Here is a 14,867-nt window from a genome sequence, read left to right as displayed (position 1 = left end):
GTGTATTCTTTCACATAATTCAAATAGAGGATGGGACATTATTTTATGGACTTTGAAAGGAGACTTGACTATTCGCACTTCTGAGTCTGATTGGGTGGGTCGGTGATTGTTGGAAGCCTTGATGGAAGATTCCGGTGATGTTTGGTAGCCCTCTCACGGTTATTGTTAAGTCTTTCTGTGAAGTCTTTGGGTCTGAAGGAGAGTGAACCGAAAGACTTCTCCGGAGGAAGTCTTGGCTCTTTGTTTGAAGCATTGTTGCGGAGAGTGGAACAGTGAGCATGAATGAATGTGTGAGAATCAGGATTTGGTGATGGTCGCCCTTGCTGATCTGTGACAGAGGCCCATCATGACAATACCAAGCATATGGTTCAACATGACAGGACATCTTTCTGAGCCAACAGATCGGGAATCATGAGGGAGCCAGACATTCCATCCAATTAGCAAAAGCTATCGGACATCCTGCCTTCTGAGGCTTCGAGATTAAGCCTAAAAGTGTCCGCTCTCAACAGTTAGTGTCCATCCACAGATTGCTCCTGGAAAACGTGTTCAAACTGCTGATGGTACACTACTTCAAGTAGATGGCATTGGTAGTGTGAACATCCAACCCATTGGTGAAATAACTAATGTGTTGCATGTCCCAAAATTATTTGTAAGCCTAGTCTCAGTACAACAGCTTGCAAAGATAAGGAAGTATAATATATTATTTGACAATTTGGATGCCTATTTATGTCATAAGGATCACGGGTGGAAGATTGGACTAGCTAAGGTTCAACACGGACTCTACTATCTACCTTGGACACTACCTAGCACTCTGATAAGCGACAGACCCAAGGTGGCAGCAATAGCATCTCAAGACTCTATCATGGAGATCCATCAAAGAATGGGTCATCCTTCTTTTCATCTTCTAAAACACATGTACCCATACCTGTTTAAGGATATTTTGGTAGAACACATTATTTGTGAAGCTTGTCAACTAGGGAAATTCAAGAGGGTTCCCTATCCACCAAGTAACACCAGGATGACCAAACCATTCCAAAACATCCATTGTGATGTATGGGGACCATCCCCCCAACTAGACATACTAGGACATCGTTATTTCCTAGTATGTACTGATGACTACAGACGATACAGTTGGGTATTTTTACTCAAAAATAAACTGAAGTTACTAAGAACCTGAAAGGACTGTGTAATCTTATCAGAAGACAATTTGGTGACCCAGTCCAAGGAATTAGGACTGACAATTCCAAGGATTTTCTTAATAATGAACTTATGGAATTTTTCAGATCTGAAGGAATAAGACATGAAACCTCATGTGCTTATACACCACAACAAAACGGTCTGGCTGAAAGGAAATTAGGGGATATCGTTGACAAGGGGAGAACTCTCCTCATCCATGGAAATGTTCCTGCAAACCTATGGGGATTCGCAGTAATGACAGCCACTCACCTCATAAATAGACTGCCATCTAGAATTCTAACATTCAAAAGCCCTTTAGAGTTGACGGAAATATTGTTTCAAAAAAAAAAAAAAAGAGTTGATGGAAACACACTATCCAACGGTGAAATTGAAAACTGGTTTACCTGTAAAAATATTTGGATGTGTTGGATATATATACAACCATACATATAAACAGAATAAATGGTCTACAAAAGGACTTAAGTGTGTCTTCGTTGGATATTCTGTTACTCAGAAGGGATATAAGATGTATCACCCTATTACTCGGAAATATATGGTCCCCAAGGATGTAGTATTCGATGAAAAGTTGTTTCACTACAAACCCAAAGGTACTGAGAGTCATAAAGACATATCTCATCTACTTATAAGTGAGAATGATAGTCTCACTATAGGAAGTAATGGTGTTAAACGTGATCAGACTACTATATCTATTCCTGTGGTCGATTCACCTGTTTTAGAAAATGAGAATGAGGATGAGAACCCCTGCGATGATTTAGGCATTTCCAGGAGAACACATGACTCATCAAACCTACATCTAATATCCCCATACCCAAAATATTATCAGAGGAAACGAAAAGAAAGAAATAAAGAAGTCCTGGATGTGGGTGAAGGGGGAGAAGTATCAACTCAAGGGGGAGAAATGACAGGAGTAACCCCTGAAGATGAAGAAAGAGACACGAATAGTGGAAAAAATGATTGGCCGATTGCACTAAGGAAGGGAATTAGGACTTGTGTGAAACCAATTCCTTATTCAATGATTAATTATCTAAACTATCAAAAGGTATCACCTAGTTACAGGGTTTTTCTCACCAAATCCAGGATATACCTATTCCGAAATCTCCACAGGAAGCTATGAAGAATGCCAGATGGAAAGAAGCAATGGACGAGGAAATGAAGGCACTAATACAGAACAATACCTGGGAACTTGTGGAACGACCCAGGGATAAAAGAACTGTAGGGTGTAAATGGGTCTTTACACTCAAATGTAGATCAGACGGCAGTCTTGAAAGATATAAGGCTAGACTTGTAGCTAGAGGGTATACTCAAACCTATGGAATTGACTATCAGGAGACATTTGCTCCAGTAGCAAAAATGGACACCATCAGAATCCTAATATCATTAGCAGTCAATCTGGATTGGCCGCTAAATCAGTATGCTATCAAAAATGCTTTCCTTCATGGCGACTTAAAAGAGGAAATCTACATGGATGTTCCACCAGGATATGAAGAAAAAATGAGTCAAGGAAAGGTATGCAGACTAAAAAAGGCTCTGTATGGATTGAAGCAATCGCCTAGAGCATGGTTTGGAAGATTTACCCAAACCATGAAAAATCTTGGATATAAACAATGTAATGGTGAACACACCATGTTTTTTAAAGAAATGTCTAAAAGAATGATAACAATTTTGATAGTATATGTGGATGATATCATAATTACAGGAAATAATCTAGAAGAAATGAAAAATCTCGAACAGCACTTGGATGAGAATTTTCAAGTTAAACAGTTGGGGCCTCTAAAGTATTTCTTAGGAATAGAATTTGCACGTTCAAGCGAAGGAATTTTAATGACACAGCAAAAATACATTCTGGAACTCCTAGAAGAAACAAAGCATGTCAATTGTCATACAAATGAAACACCAATTGAAGTTAACCATAAATTAACTATCAATGAGGATGAACCTAGAATAGATGTTAACTCATATCAAAGTATTGTCGGAAAACTCTTATATCTGTCACATACCAGACCAGATATTTGTTATGCAGTCAATGTTTTAAGTCAGTTTATGCACTCACCCAGAAACTCTCATTTTCAAGCTGCTAATAGAATTCTCAGGTACCTAAAGGGAACTCCAGGACTGGGCATCGCATACCGGAAAACAGGTAAACTTGATCTTACTTTATACACTGATTCTGACTATGCGGGGCCTCGTCTTGATTACAGGTCGACTACTGGGTACTGTACAATACTTGGAGGGAACCTAGTGACTTGAAGAAGCAAGAAGCAAATTGTTGTATCCAAATCAAGCACAGAAGCTAAATTTCGAGCTATGTCCAAAGGAATTGACGAAGTCATGTGGATTAAACATGTGCTAGATGATCTGAAGATTAACTATATAAGCCCTATTGTCATCCGCTGCGACAACAAATCTGCTATCAGCATAGCACATGACCCCGTCGATCACGACAAGATGAAATATGTCAACATTGACCGTTTCTATATTCAAGATCATTTGGAGCGAGGAATACTGAAGACAGAGCATGTCAAGTCTGAAGAACAATGCGCAGACATCTTCACCAAGGGTCTACCTACCAAGAGCCTACAACATTTGATATCCAAGCTTGGAATGGCAAATATCCATTCCTACACTTGAGGGGGAGTGTTGAATGTATAGGCAAAAAATATAAGCCTAAAAGAATGTTTTTATCTCTCTTCCCTTATCGGATCCAAGTAGATCCATTATCGGGTCTGGGTAGACCCATTACCCGAATCCTTATCGGATTCGGGTAAGTTATAACGGCTAATTTTATAGCCGTTATAACACTAGCCGTTAGTAACGGCTAGTTATCCCTCTATAAAAGAGGGATAACCCAATGCGTGTAAATAGTTGTTATGTTGAAATAAATTACTTTTCTCCTTGATCCTCTGTCTCTCTCGCTATTGTCTCTCCTTCTCCACTGCGCCAGAAGTCAACACAAATGATGCTACAAAACTCAAAAAGTTGAACTGAAACTAATCATGAAGGAACAAAGGCCTTCAAAATCTCTTATTTTAAGATTTATAGGTATTGACAAACATTGTTGATTACCAATGTTCAAAGCCCTATTCACCAAATGCGACCAGTAGGACCTCAAAGTTTCCGAAAGTACAATAAAATGGACGATAAACACAAAAAGTTTCAGCAGAAAAATGAGTGAAACAAGAATCACTTCCTACAGAAGCATGTTAAGGTGGGTAAGGATGTCGAATGCAATTGTTTTGGAAGGTAAGATAAACTAATAATCAGGAATCTTGTGCCTGCATTATAGATAAGTGGGGAAATCATGACATAACTGAGAATTCTCATACCTCATCTTCCCCATTGATTTTGCCAAACGAAGACCAATAGCCCGAGCTTTAGAACTTTTCAGGAAAAGAAGAGCATACACACCCTAAACAAAGAGACACTTTGGAACCTGAGACAAGATAACGTTTCTAGCAAACATCGGAGGAAATAAAAAATATACATAATAAATGATAGGAGATTAAAAAGGCTACTGGATATTGTTGATGTCCAGAAAGTGCCACATCATGTGAGCTGTCAACAGCTTCAATAAAGGTCTGGAACTCGAAAACTAAAGATCGGTCATCCAGCAAAGTGGGAAACATTAACACCTGTGAATCACCAAATAAACACTAAAAATATATTCTAAAATGTGGTAATACAGTAAGTTAGAAAATAACTATCAAGCTGTTATTATTCCATGAGATTTGAAAATACCGCATAAAGCATAACTAGAAGCAAACCTCGAACATTATGCTGACGACTTCAGCACTATAATCTTCAGGATTGTATTCTTTGTCGCTCATTTTTTTATTAATTTCTTGGAGATGTTCTACGACCCTGTGCTCATCCAGGGAACGCAATTTCCTCAGAAGTGGTCCTATGGAATCAAGCTCAAAATCTGTAGCATATGCTTCCTGGGCTTGGTGGTGTTGGCAAACACATTGGGTGCATCGGCCGAGTTCTTGGGAGATTCTCTTCCACAATCGACTTAGGGGGGAATCATTGGCTTTATCCTGAGAGAAATTATGAAAGGTTTCTAGAAGAGGCCCCATAAGCTCCCAGCATCCGCACCAAATGTGCGTTGCTTTAGGCAAATTAATCAAAAAATTATAGGTATCCGAAAACCTGAGAACAAAAGAGAAAATAAGCATCGAAAAAATAGAAAATAAATGCATAACCATCAAACTTTAGTGACAATGAATATCAGCGAGGGTAAAAAGTTATGAAGAAGATATTTTCAAAAAAAAAAAACTTATGAAGAAGATATTCATGATTCTTTTTTTGAAACAAATGGAGATGATCTGATTAACGGTTCTTAAAATAAAAAACCATTTGTATCACGAAAAAAGAAAAAAAGAGAGAAGAGGTGTGAATGTTGATTAGTCGTAGCGGATTAGATTACAGCGACAGCGGCCCATTTTTACTCCAAAGCATAGATCTCATCACTGATCATACATAAAGCAACGGGTAATAGTTGTTGAGTATATACACAGAACACCAACATCTCATAAGTCTATGCTTTGACAAATTTCTAACATTGTCACCAGTTGATTTCTTTATAAATTGTTTTCCTCGTTTTTAATCTTTATTTTGTCTTCACTTCATAGACTTGAAAATTTTAAATTCCGATTCCCCACCCATTCTCCATTAAAACAAAGATTCATTACATTTGGAGATATCAGAAGAAGAAAACAATGAACGTCTTTGTCTGTCGGATCCACGATGATTGACCAATCCTCATCTCACCGTAGGATTTATCATTAAATATTTTAGCTGGACTGCAACAATGCTAAAGGCAAACGAGAGAAAAAGGCATAATAAGAATGTAGAATATGTATATCTTAAACAATGGAAGAGGATAATTCTCTTCTCAAGAATACGACGACTTCGCGGCCCAGGATATTGGACATCGAAAGGCTGATTCGTCGAAACACTAATCGGTTCGCCGAAAGCCGATGACACTTCAATTTTACGAGGTACAACGTCATCAATGAAGAGTGCATCTAACTTTAAGCGATTAGCGACAAGCCTGAACCCTAATTACATCCGACGAAAATGACCGATTAAGAATTTCCTTTTCGAAATGAATGATGAGATCAAAACGCGGCAGAGAACCGATCAGAAGGCACGAGAACCATTTCTCCTTCGATCGTTGGACTGTTCGCCGAGAAGACGACAGGCTCCGGTCACTGCCATCTTCTCCCCTTGCCTCATCGGTATCTTCGGCTTCTAAGATCCCCCTCCACCGTTCCACAAGCTCCCTCCCACCGCTGCCGGCCATTGCTATTGTTCTTCCCTACGACAGATGGCCATTGAAGGAACTCCGATGAATCGCTTGTTCATCTTCCATATTCTCCCGCGCAAAACTCCTCTCCCTCACTCAGCGGTGCGATTCCTTGGCTGTTTTAAACCGCATCTTATACTCATGAATAAACCTCTAATTAAACCCGTTAACCCTAAACAAAGGCATTAATAAAATATTTACGGAGTTGGTGTATTAAGCAATACCCCAGTAATTTAGATAGTTTTCATATTTAAGGTTTTTTGGAATAAAATGTTAAAATTCGGAATACCTGTAAATTAGTTTATTTTTATTTTATTTAATGAGATTACAAAGAAGTTTTGCGAGACTTCTGGAGACGTCTAGAAGCAACTTCCATTCATTATTAAGAAAGGGGTGAGAAGATCGCAGATTATGCGAAGATGGCGTTGTTCGATTTCGTAGAGCAGATCCCTGGGCGCGCGAAGAGGAAGGTTCCGATCCCTGGGGAGATGATCGATGAGTTCTCCAATTTCTCTTTATCCCCGGCGACGAAGATTAGGAGACTGGTGAGTTTGATCTTCATCAATCCGTCTTTCCGCCACTTGCGAGAATATGCGAGCACACAAATTTATTGATCTACCATTATTACGGAGCTCTAATTTCGACGCGATTACTCACCCCGTTTATTGACAAAACTCCGATTTTCTTCCACCGCTCGAAAGCCAGAAAGAATGTACTACCCTTGGCGATTAGAATTCTTGATGTTCTCTTCTTTTGGTTTCGGATCGTATAATTGGCCGCTTCTTTGACAAGAAAAACAGTCGATTCGATCTCGTTTCTTTTACCGGAATCTCTTTTCCTTGGTCTTTGGGTACGATACCAAATTACCGTCGTTATTCCAAGGGGGTTAATAGCTGAGGTTGAACTAATTTCTTCAAATTTAGGGCGCAGATTGGACCAGTAATGTACCAGAAGCCGCTCAATTTTCATTCATGACCATGGAACCAAGCATGACCATAGACAAACCACCGACGGTCGAGGACATAGCCTTGGCAGAGGCAGAACCAACCTCACTTGACTCGAATAACTCGAAAGCCATTGTCCTATACAAACCAATCGATCGGTCGATCTCCGAGCATTCACCATCGCTAAATGCGCTTCTCAGAGTAAACCCAGATATCATTTCCGCGATCAAGAAAGGTTAGCACTTTAAGTCTCAATTAAACTTCTAAACCAGTAGAGCTAAGTCGTTTTTCTTCTTCTTCTTCGTTCGTTTAGATCGGTCGCAATGGCTAAGCCGGCAGGCGACCGAGCATAAAGAGGAGGAAGAAGACAGAGAAAGAGATAGAGCTTCATCTGGGTGCGGCAGCTTGGCTCTGGTTCCATGGGTGGGTTCACCATGCGCAACGCGAGCTTTTGCCTCTTCTACAATGGAAGAGATGATCGCAGAGAGAGAGGAGGCTGATACAATCTCCATGGACGTGGAGGAAGAAGGAAGACTAGCCAGCGGAACTGTTCAAATTGAGGATTTCCGGCACTGTCTTCATCCTCATCAGATCTCCCACAGCGTTTCTAGTCCCATCATGTGGACTTGGAGTTAGCCTTCCCCTTCTGATTTCTTCTTCTCTCTTGCTTGGATCGAAGAAGCTAGCATGAAAGTCTCAATTCTGCAGACGCAAATAGGACTTTGGTCTGACTGTTACACTGTAAACACACCTTGCACTGTCTTCAGGTGCCACATGCCTCTTGGCCCCATATTGGTGGTCCATTGCCTGATCTGGTTGATGGGGTGTGACTAGGAAAGCTTGGTTTGGTTGACTAGTCAATGTCAAAATCAAAGTTAAAGAAGCCAATGTTATGGTCTTGAACAATAAATAAGAGTTCAGAATTTGTAATAAAAGATAAAATAGTACTTTACTTTTCAATGGATCCCAACAAACTTGGCCTACCTTTTAAGCCAGTTGCATTTTCAAGCTGGATAGAAAGAATGGATAATTTATGGGTTGTAAGTGTGTAAAAGGGAAATAGATTCGTGGATGGATAGAGGACAAAAGGCCATCGATTTAATTCAAGTATTTATTTCTCCTCGTCCTCGTCACAGTCGTCACGTCATTTGGCTAGGGTTTTGTCTCATTTGGGCATTAAATGCGATGGTTGGCTGAAATTCCTCCTCTCCATTCACGATATACGACTCTCGTCTCACTGTGTCAACCAGGAAAAAAGGCAAAAAATGGAATAATCATATTTTCTTATTAATTATATTATAAATTAACTATCTTGCGCTGCCTCCGTCCCTGGAATGCATTTATTGAGGAAAAAAGGAGCTCCTTATTCTATTAGTCCATGTTATCCTGTTCGGTAAAAAGACAAAAAATAATTATATATTAAACACCATTGTGTCATCTCTATTAGAGATGCCATAATTGTTTGATTTGAATGATTGGCTGACGCCAATCATTATATCTAACTATGATGTGTTGTCGTTCAAAATTAAGAGAGCTAAAATATACTCTAAATTTCATATTTAATAAAATAAAGGCCAGAAAATATAAATAAATACATATTTCAACTTAGAAACATTATCTTTGTGAATTTAATGTCAAAAAAATCCAGAAAAATCATACTATAACTCAAAAAATATATATTTTTCAGAATCTATTGTCAGAAAAACCTCAAAAAATACATAAATGCCAAAATTTTGAAATATCATTCTTAAAATGAGTTTAATAACATGCATAAATAATTAATTTTATGCAAAGAAACATGTAAATATAGTCATATTATGCTACTAAAAATGCATGTTAACAATTACTTATTTTAGTCAGATTTAGAGTCTTGACAGTGTGATGAGAAAATTTCACTTTCTAGTTGTCTAATAAATGAATATTAGTGTGGTTTGTTAGAGTAAACTTCCTACTACTACACTTACAGTTCAGTTTCCTCCCGATAGTTGGTTAGGGGGATTAATACAATAATCAATAAGGTCTATGGGTAGATATCTAATCAATGCTAAGTTTTTGAAAAGGAGTATGTGACAACTAATGCTACACTTGGAGCACCACCCCCACCAACCTACCTTCCAAGACTTTGGAGTTGAACAGGAGGTCAAATACTAACCTTCCAATTTAGTATTGTGTGAAGAACAACCAAGAAGACCAATTCCACTTTTGACTTGTCCCACTCCTCAGGAATAGGTTCTGACTGTTATCTGTTTATTATCTGATATGGCTTCTTCTATTTGAAATCCTACATCCGTATCATTATTTAGCACCTAAATTAATTGATTTGGAGATGCTTTAATGCCCCTTGTTCTTTTTTTATTTCAAGGACCTTCTAGGTAAATTTTGTCTTTTCTCGACTTTTTTACCAGTCAACTTTAAAATTAAAAGTCTAATCAGCTCAACCTGTGTGCCAACGATGATATTAGCTGTATGAAACTCAAAGCTAGATTTTAGTGAGATGCCACTAGTTTATTAATATTCATCTTTTCTTCGGTAGAGATTCCTTGTTTGATACGTTTTTGCTCAGCATCAACCAATCACATGAATCAGTCACCAAACCACAGTTGGCTGAACATATGAAGGGTGCGAAATACACACAAAGAAATTCTCCAATGTCACTTTGCAAGCTTGCTTGTACGAATTATCACTGTAAACCCACAAAATTCTTCAGCTGAATTGTACTGTTTCCCTTCCAAACTAGCGAGAGAGAGAGACAGAGAGAGAAAAAGAGAGACAGAGACAGAGAGGCATAGAGAGAGAGAGACATAGAGAGAGAGAGACATAGAGAGAGAGAGAGAGGCAGAGAGAGAGAGAGAGATAGACAGACAGAGAAAGAGAGAGAAGACAGAGAGAGACAGAGATAGACAGAGAGAGAAAGAGAGAGAAGAGAGAGAGAGAGAGAGAGAGAGTAAGTCCAATCACCTGAAGAAGCCAAACAATAATATGCACAGCTGCGGAGCAAACCGATCAATCCAGCACGACGGTCTGACAGATCAAAATCTAAGCGAGGGGGAACGGGAAGGAGAGGACGATTTCGACTCAAGGCTGCTCGACTTGCAGTACCGTAACTCAAGAGAGATCTCCCGTTCCTTGTCCAGGTGTTTTCGGAAGTTGGCGATGAAATTCTCGGACCGTTCATTAACATCGCTACTCTCCGACTGATTACTGTCAAATCTCACCAATCCATGTCTAAAAGAGCTTCTGTTCATGGAGATATCGGCCCAGACGGCGCTCATCGTTCTTCCCAGGATCCGAGGCGAAGGGCTCGCCGATCTGGAGGAGCAGGCAGGAGAAACGGCGTCGTGGAACTCGTCTTCTTGGGCGATGAAGACGGCGTCTGCGAGGCCGTGCGTTTCTGAAGGGCCAAGCGGCCGCCGCTGCTCTCCGCCGTAGAGCCACTGGGCCACGACCGCCGGCCTCGCCCCCGATAACAAGAGAATTGCTCTCTCCACCATTCTCTTCAGGCGGGTCTTCGGTTCTCCTCTGTCGCCACTCATCTCTGCTCGCCGTGGAGAAGTTTTCTCTCGTGATTGATGGTTTTTTATCCTGGCCCAGAGAGAGAGAGAGAGAGGAAGAGGAAGGAGAAGAGAAGTTACTCGGTTTCGTAGAGGCCGTAGCCAACGCGTGAAGAGAGAGTCAGCTGATGGGGGCCATTTAATCCGACGTGGCTGCCGGAAGGGAAGCAAGAGAGAGAGAGAGAGAGAGAGAGAGAGAGATACGTAAAGACAGAGAGATGGTGAGAGATGTGTGTGGATAGATTCGGAGGGAGATATAGACATAGATGCAGATAGAGAGAGATATGTAGAGAGATAAAAGAGAGAGATAGAGAGATAACAGAGAGGGAACTAGAGATAAAAGAGAGAAAGATAGAGAGATTATAGAGAAAGGTAGAGAGACAAAAGAGAGAAAGAGAGTGAGATCATAGAGAGATAAAAGAGAATGTATAGATAGATAGGGAGATAAAAGAGCGAGAGACCGAGAGATAATAGAGATCATAGAGAGAGAACGAAAGATAAAAGAGAGAGAGAGAGAGAGATAATAGAGATCATAGAGATATACAGAAATAAAAGAGAGAGATAGAAAGATAAAAGAGCGAGACAGAGAGATAATAGAGATCATAGAGAGAGAACGAAAGATAAAAGAGAGAGAGAGAGAGATAATAGAGATCATAGAGATATACAGAAATAAAAGAGAGAGAAAGATAAAAGAGCGAGACAGAGAGATAATAGAGATCATAGAGAGAGAACGAAAGATAAAAGAGAGAGAGAGAGAGAGAGAGAGATAATAGAGATCATAGAGATATACAGAAATAAAAGAGAGACATAGAAAGATAAAAGAGCGAGACAGAGAGATAATAGAGATCATAGAGAGAGAACGAAAGATAAAAGAGAGAGAGAGAGATAATAGAGATCATAGAGATATACAGAAATAAAAGAGAGAGAAAGATAAAAGAGCGAGACAGAGAGATAATAGAGATCATAGAGAGAGAACGAAAGATAAAAGAGAGAGAGAGAGAGAGAGATAATAGAGATCATAGAGATATACAGAAATAAAAGAGAGACATAGAAAGATAAAAGAGCGAGACAGAGAGATAATATAGATCATAGAAACGAAAGACAAAAGAGAGATATAGAAAGATAAGAGGGCGAGAGACAGAGAGATAATAGAGATCATAACGAGATATCGATAAATAAAAGAGAGAGATAGAAAGATAAAAGAGCGAGAGACAGAGAGATAGTAGAGACCATAGGGAGAAACGAAAGATAAAAGAGAGAGAGAGAGAGAGAGAGCCAGAGAGATAATAGAGATCATAGAGAGGAACGAAATACAAAAGATATAGAGATAGAAAGATAAAAGGGCGAGAGACAGAGAGATAATAGCGATCATAGCGAGAAACGAAAGATAAGAGAGAGAGAGAGATAGAAAGATAAAGGAGCGAGAGACAGAGAGATAATAGAGATCATAGGGAGAAAGGAAAGATAAAAGAGAGAGATAGAGAAAGATAAATGAGCGAGAGATAGAGAGATAATAAAGATCATACAGAGAAACGAAAGATAAGAGAGAGATATATAGAGATAGGGAGATAAGAGAGAGAGATATAGGGAGATAAGAGAGAGAGAGAGAGATAATACAGGGAGAACGAGAGATAAAAGAGAGATGGACAGGAGAAAGAGATAAAAGAGAGAGATAGACAGGAGAAAGAGAAAAATAGAGAGATAAAAGAGAGAGATAGACAGGAGAAAGAGAAAAATAGAGAGATAAAAGAGAGAGATAGACAGGAGAAAGAGAAAATAGAGAGATAAAAGAGAGAGAAAGATTTAAAGATATAAAAGAGAGAGAGAGAGATGGAGAGAGATAAAGTGAGTGTTACAGAGATAGAGATGGAGAGTAATTTGCATCCCACATCACACAGATTCACACAATTGAGGGTATGTTTGCACAAAAATTTTAAGAAAAATCCCTCCAACTTTAGAAATTGCTTGGAAATCCTATTTTCCTTATAATTGTACCCATTATCTATTTGAAAAATCATTTCTTCCTCAAATAAATTCCCAAAAAAATCGATAAAATTATGGAAAATTTATAACTTCATCTCCACATTAATTATTATTAAACTAAGTATTTAAACCTGCCAATTTCATTTAAATAGAGTCATTCAATGCTTAAATCAATTTCATAAAATTCATGAAATAACAGGAAAATAGGGAAAAATCAGGATTCACTTGGAATAATGATTAAGGTGTAAATATATTATAAATACCCTATTTTAAACTATTTAAATGGAACAAATTAATAATTAAATAAATTAAACAACAAATGATAACATTTATACATTATAGGTTTATTAAAAAAATTCTCGTGTTTATGATTCCATGACTAAAATATTTATTATTATACAGTAAATACTCAATGTTTAATTGCCCTCACTATTTTTATTATTATACAGTAAATAGTTCATGTTACGTGGAAAATTATTTATAACTATGAAATTGTCCCACTAAAAATAGTTTATCGTCATTATGTATCTGCTCGATAATTATTTGTAATAAATTATTCATTATTATATACGGTAAATATTTAATGCTTTAATTTCCATCATAAATATTTTTAGCAATATATAGTAAATATTTCATTTTCCTTGAGTAGATTTTTTATAACTAAGAAGCTGTCAAAAATAAAAATAGTTTATCATCATTAGGCATATACTCGATAATTATTGGTAATACAATAAATATTTCATGTTTTAATTTCCATCACAAATATTTTTATTAATATATACTGTAAATATTTCACGTTCCATGAGTAAATATTTTATAACTAAGAAGTTGTCAAACTAAAACTAGTTTATCATCATTAGGTATATACTCGATAATTATTGGGAATACAATATTAATTATTATACACAATAAATATTTCATGTTTTAATTTCCATTTGCAAATATTTTTAGTAATATACAGTAAATATTTCATGTTCCACAAGTATATATATTATAACTAAAGAAGTTGTCAAAATAAAAATAGTTTATCGTCATTAGGTATCTACTCGATAATTATTCTAAATAAACCATCTATTACTATGAAATTAACATTTACGAATTAGGTGACAATAATAACAGTTTATGGTCAGATTTGTGGATATAACAATAGATTGTTTACAAGTATTTAATCTTTAAAATGAACATTTATTTTAGTCAGTCCTCTTAATTTAAATAATAGGCATAAATACATATGTTAACATTTACTTGAAGTATAAATGTCACAGCTAGTTTCAATACATAAACAAATGCATAAATGGTTCAACAAGTTAAAGGAAAAAGAAATGAGCTTAATGAATACTCAGGTCTTCGTCACTATCTTTATCTGTTTGCTTGATATCATTGTCATCATCGTCATCCGCTCACCACCAACACTTGAATGTCATTTGTAATTCGATGCTCTCTGATGTCAACACGGAATGCTTGTAGTTGATGACATCACGACTAGTAGAGAAGAATCTTTCAGAGTGCGCACTCGTCGCGGAGACTGATAGGAATTCTTTTGCAACCATTGCCTACCTTGGATATGAGTGCTCCCATATTACTTTCCACCAATGCAATGGTTATGTCCCATTTGAGGAGGTGAGCTCGCGTACATATCTAGCCCATGCCATGGACTAATGGTTGGTGTCTTCTCATTGTCTGGTAACAACTTGTGTAGTGATTCATTGAAGAAAGCTTTAAACGTCCATTCTGGTAAAAAATATCCAGAAGAATCTGAACGAATTATGTTACCATCATCGGTGACCTCGTGGGAATGCAATAAGCTTTGCACATACGCAATTATTTCGTCCTGATGGTTGTGGTCAAGTAATTGTAGCTTCATGGAGGGATTAATGAGGGCATCAC

The 14,867-nt window shown here is 37.9% G+C and overlaps 3 protein-coding genes across 5 annotated transcripts in view; 1 reads left to right on the top strand and 2 right to left on the bottom strand.

The window, feature by feature from the left end:
* LOC144705158 (P-loop containing nucleoside triphosphate hydrolases superfamily protein) overlaps positions 1-6,600 on the bottom strand; it is a 35,415-nt gene extending 28,815 nt beyond the window's left edge. For all 3 annotated transcript variants that reach the window (XR_013581992.1, XR_013581991.1, XM_078577718.1), the window contains exons 1-4: positions 6,354-6,600; positions 4,959-5,343; positions 4,710-4,826; positions 4,521-4,603 (exon numbers count right to left, since the gene is read on the bottom strand). Coding sequence is in view for 1 of the 3 variants with exons in the window: in XM_078577718.1 (XP_078433844.1) it covers positions 4,521-4,603; positions 4,710-4,826; positions 4,959-5,343; positions 6,354-6,499 (731 nt within the window). In the remaining 2 variants the exon portion in view is untranslated. The remainder of the gene's footprint in view (positions 1-4,520; positions 4,604-4,709; positions 4,827-4,958; positions 5,344-6,353) is intronic.
* Positions 6,601-6,869: 269 nt separating this feature from the next.
* On the top strand, positions 6,870-8,406 carry LOC144715640 (uncharacterized). The gene is made up of 3 exons (XM_078590628.1): positions 6,870-7,047; positions 7,426-7,681; positions 7,760-8,406. Exons 1-3 carry the CDS (start codon positions 6,922-6,924, stop codon positions 8,080-8,082), a joined length of 705 nt encoding a protein of 234 aa, XP_078446754.1. The 5' UTR covers positions 6,870-6,921; the 3' UTR covers positions 8,083-8,406.
* A 1,607-nt stretch (positions 8,407-10,013) lies between these two features.
* LOC144705149 (cotton fiber protein) lies at positions 10,014-11,016 on the bottom strand. Its single transcript, XM_078577701.1, has one exon. The coding sequence runs from the start codon at positions 10,977-10,979 to the stop codon at positions 10,476-10,478; it is 504 nt and encodes a 167-aa protein (XP_078433827.1). The 5' UTR covers positions 10,980-11,016; the 3' UTR covers positions 10,014-10,475.
* Between the last annotated feature and the right edge of the window lie 3,851 nt (positions 11,017-14,867).

This window comes from Wolffia australiana, chromosome 1, assembly GCF_029677425.1.
Source record: "Wolffia australiana isolate 7733 chromosome 1, ASM2967742v1".
NCBI lineage: Eukaryota > Viridiplantae > Streptophyta > Magnoliopsida > Alismatales > Araceae > Wolffia > Wolffia australiana.
Note: the sequence above shows the minus strand (reverse complement) of the source record. Positions and strands in the feature narration are given on the sequence as shown.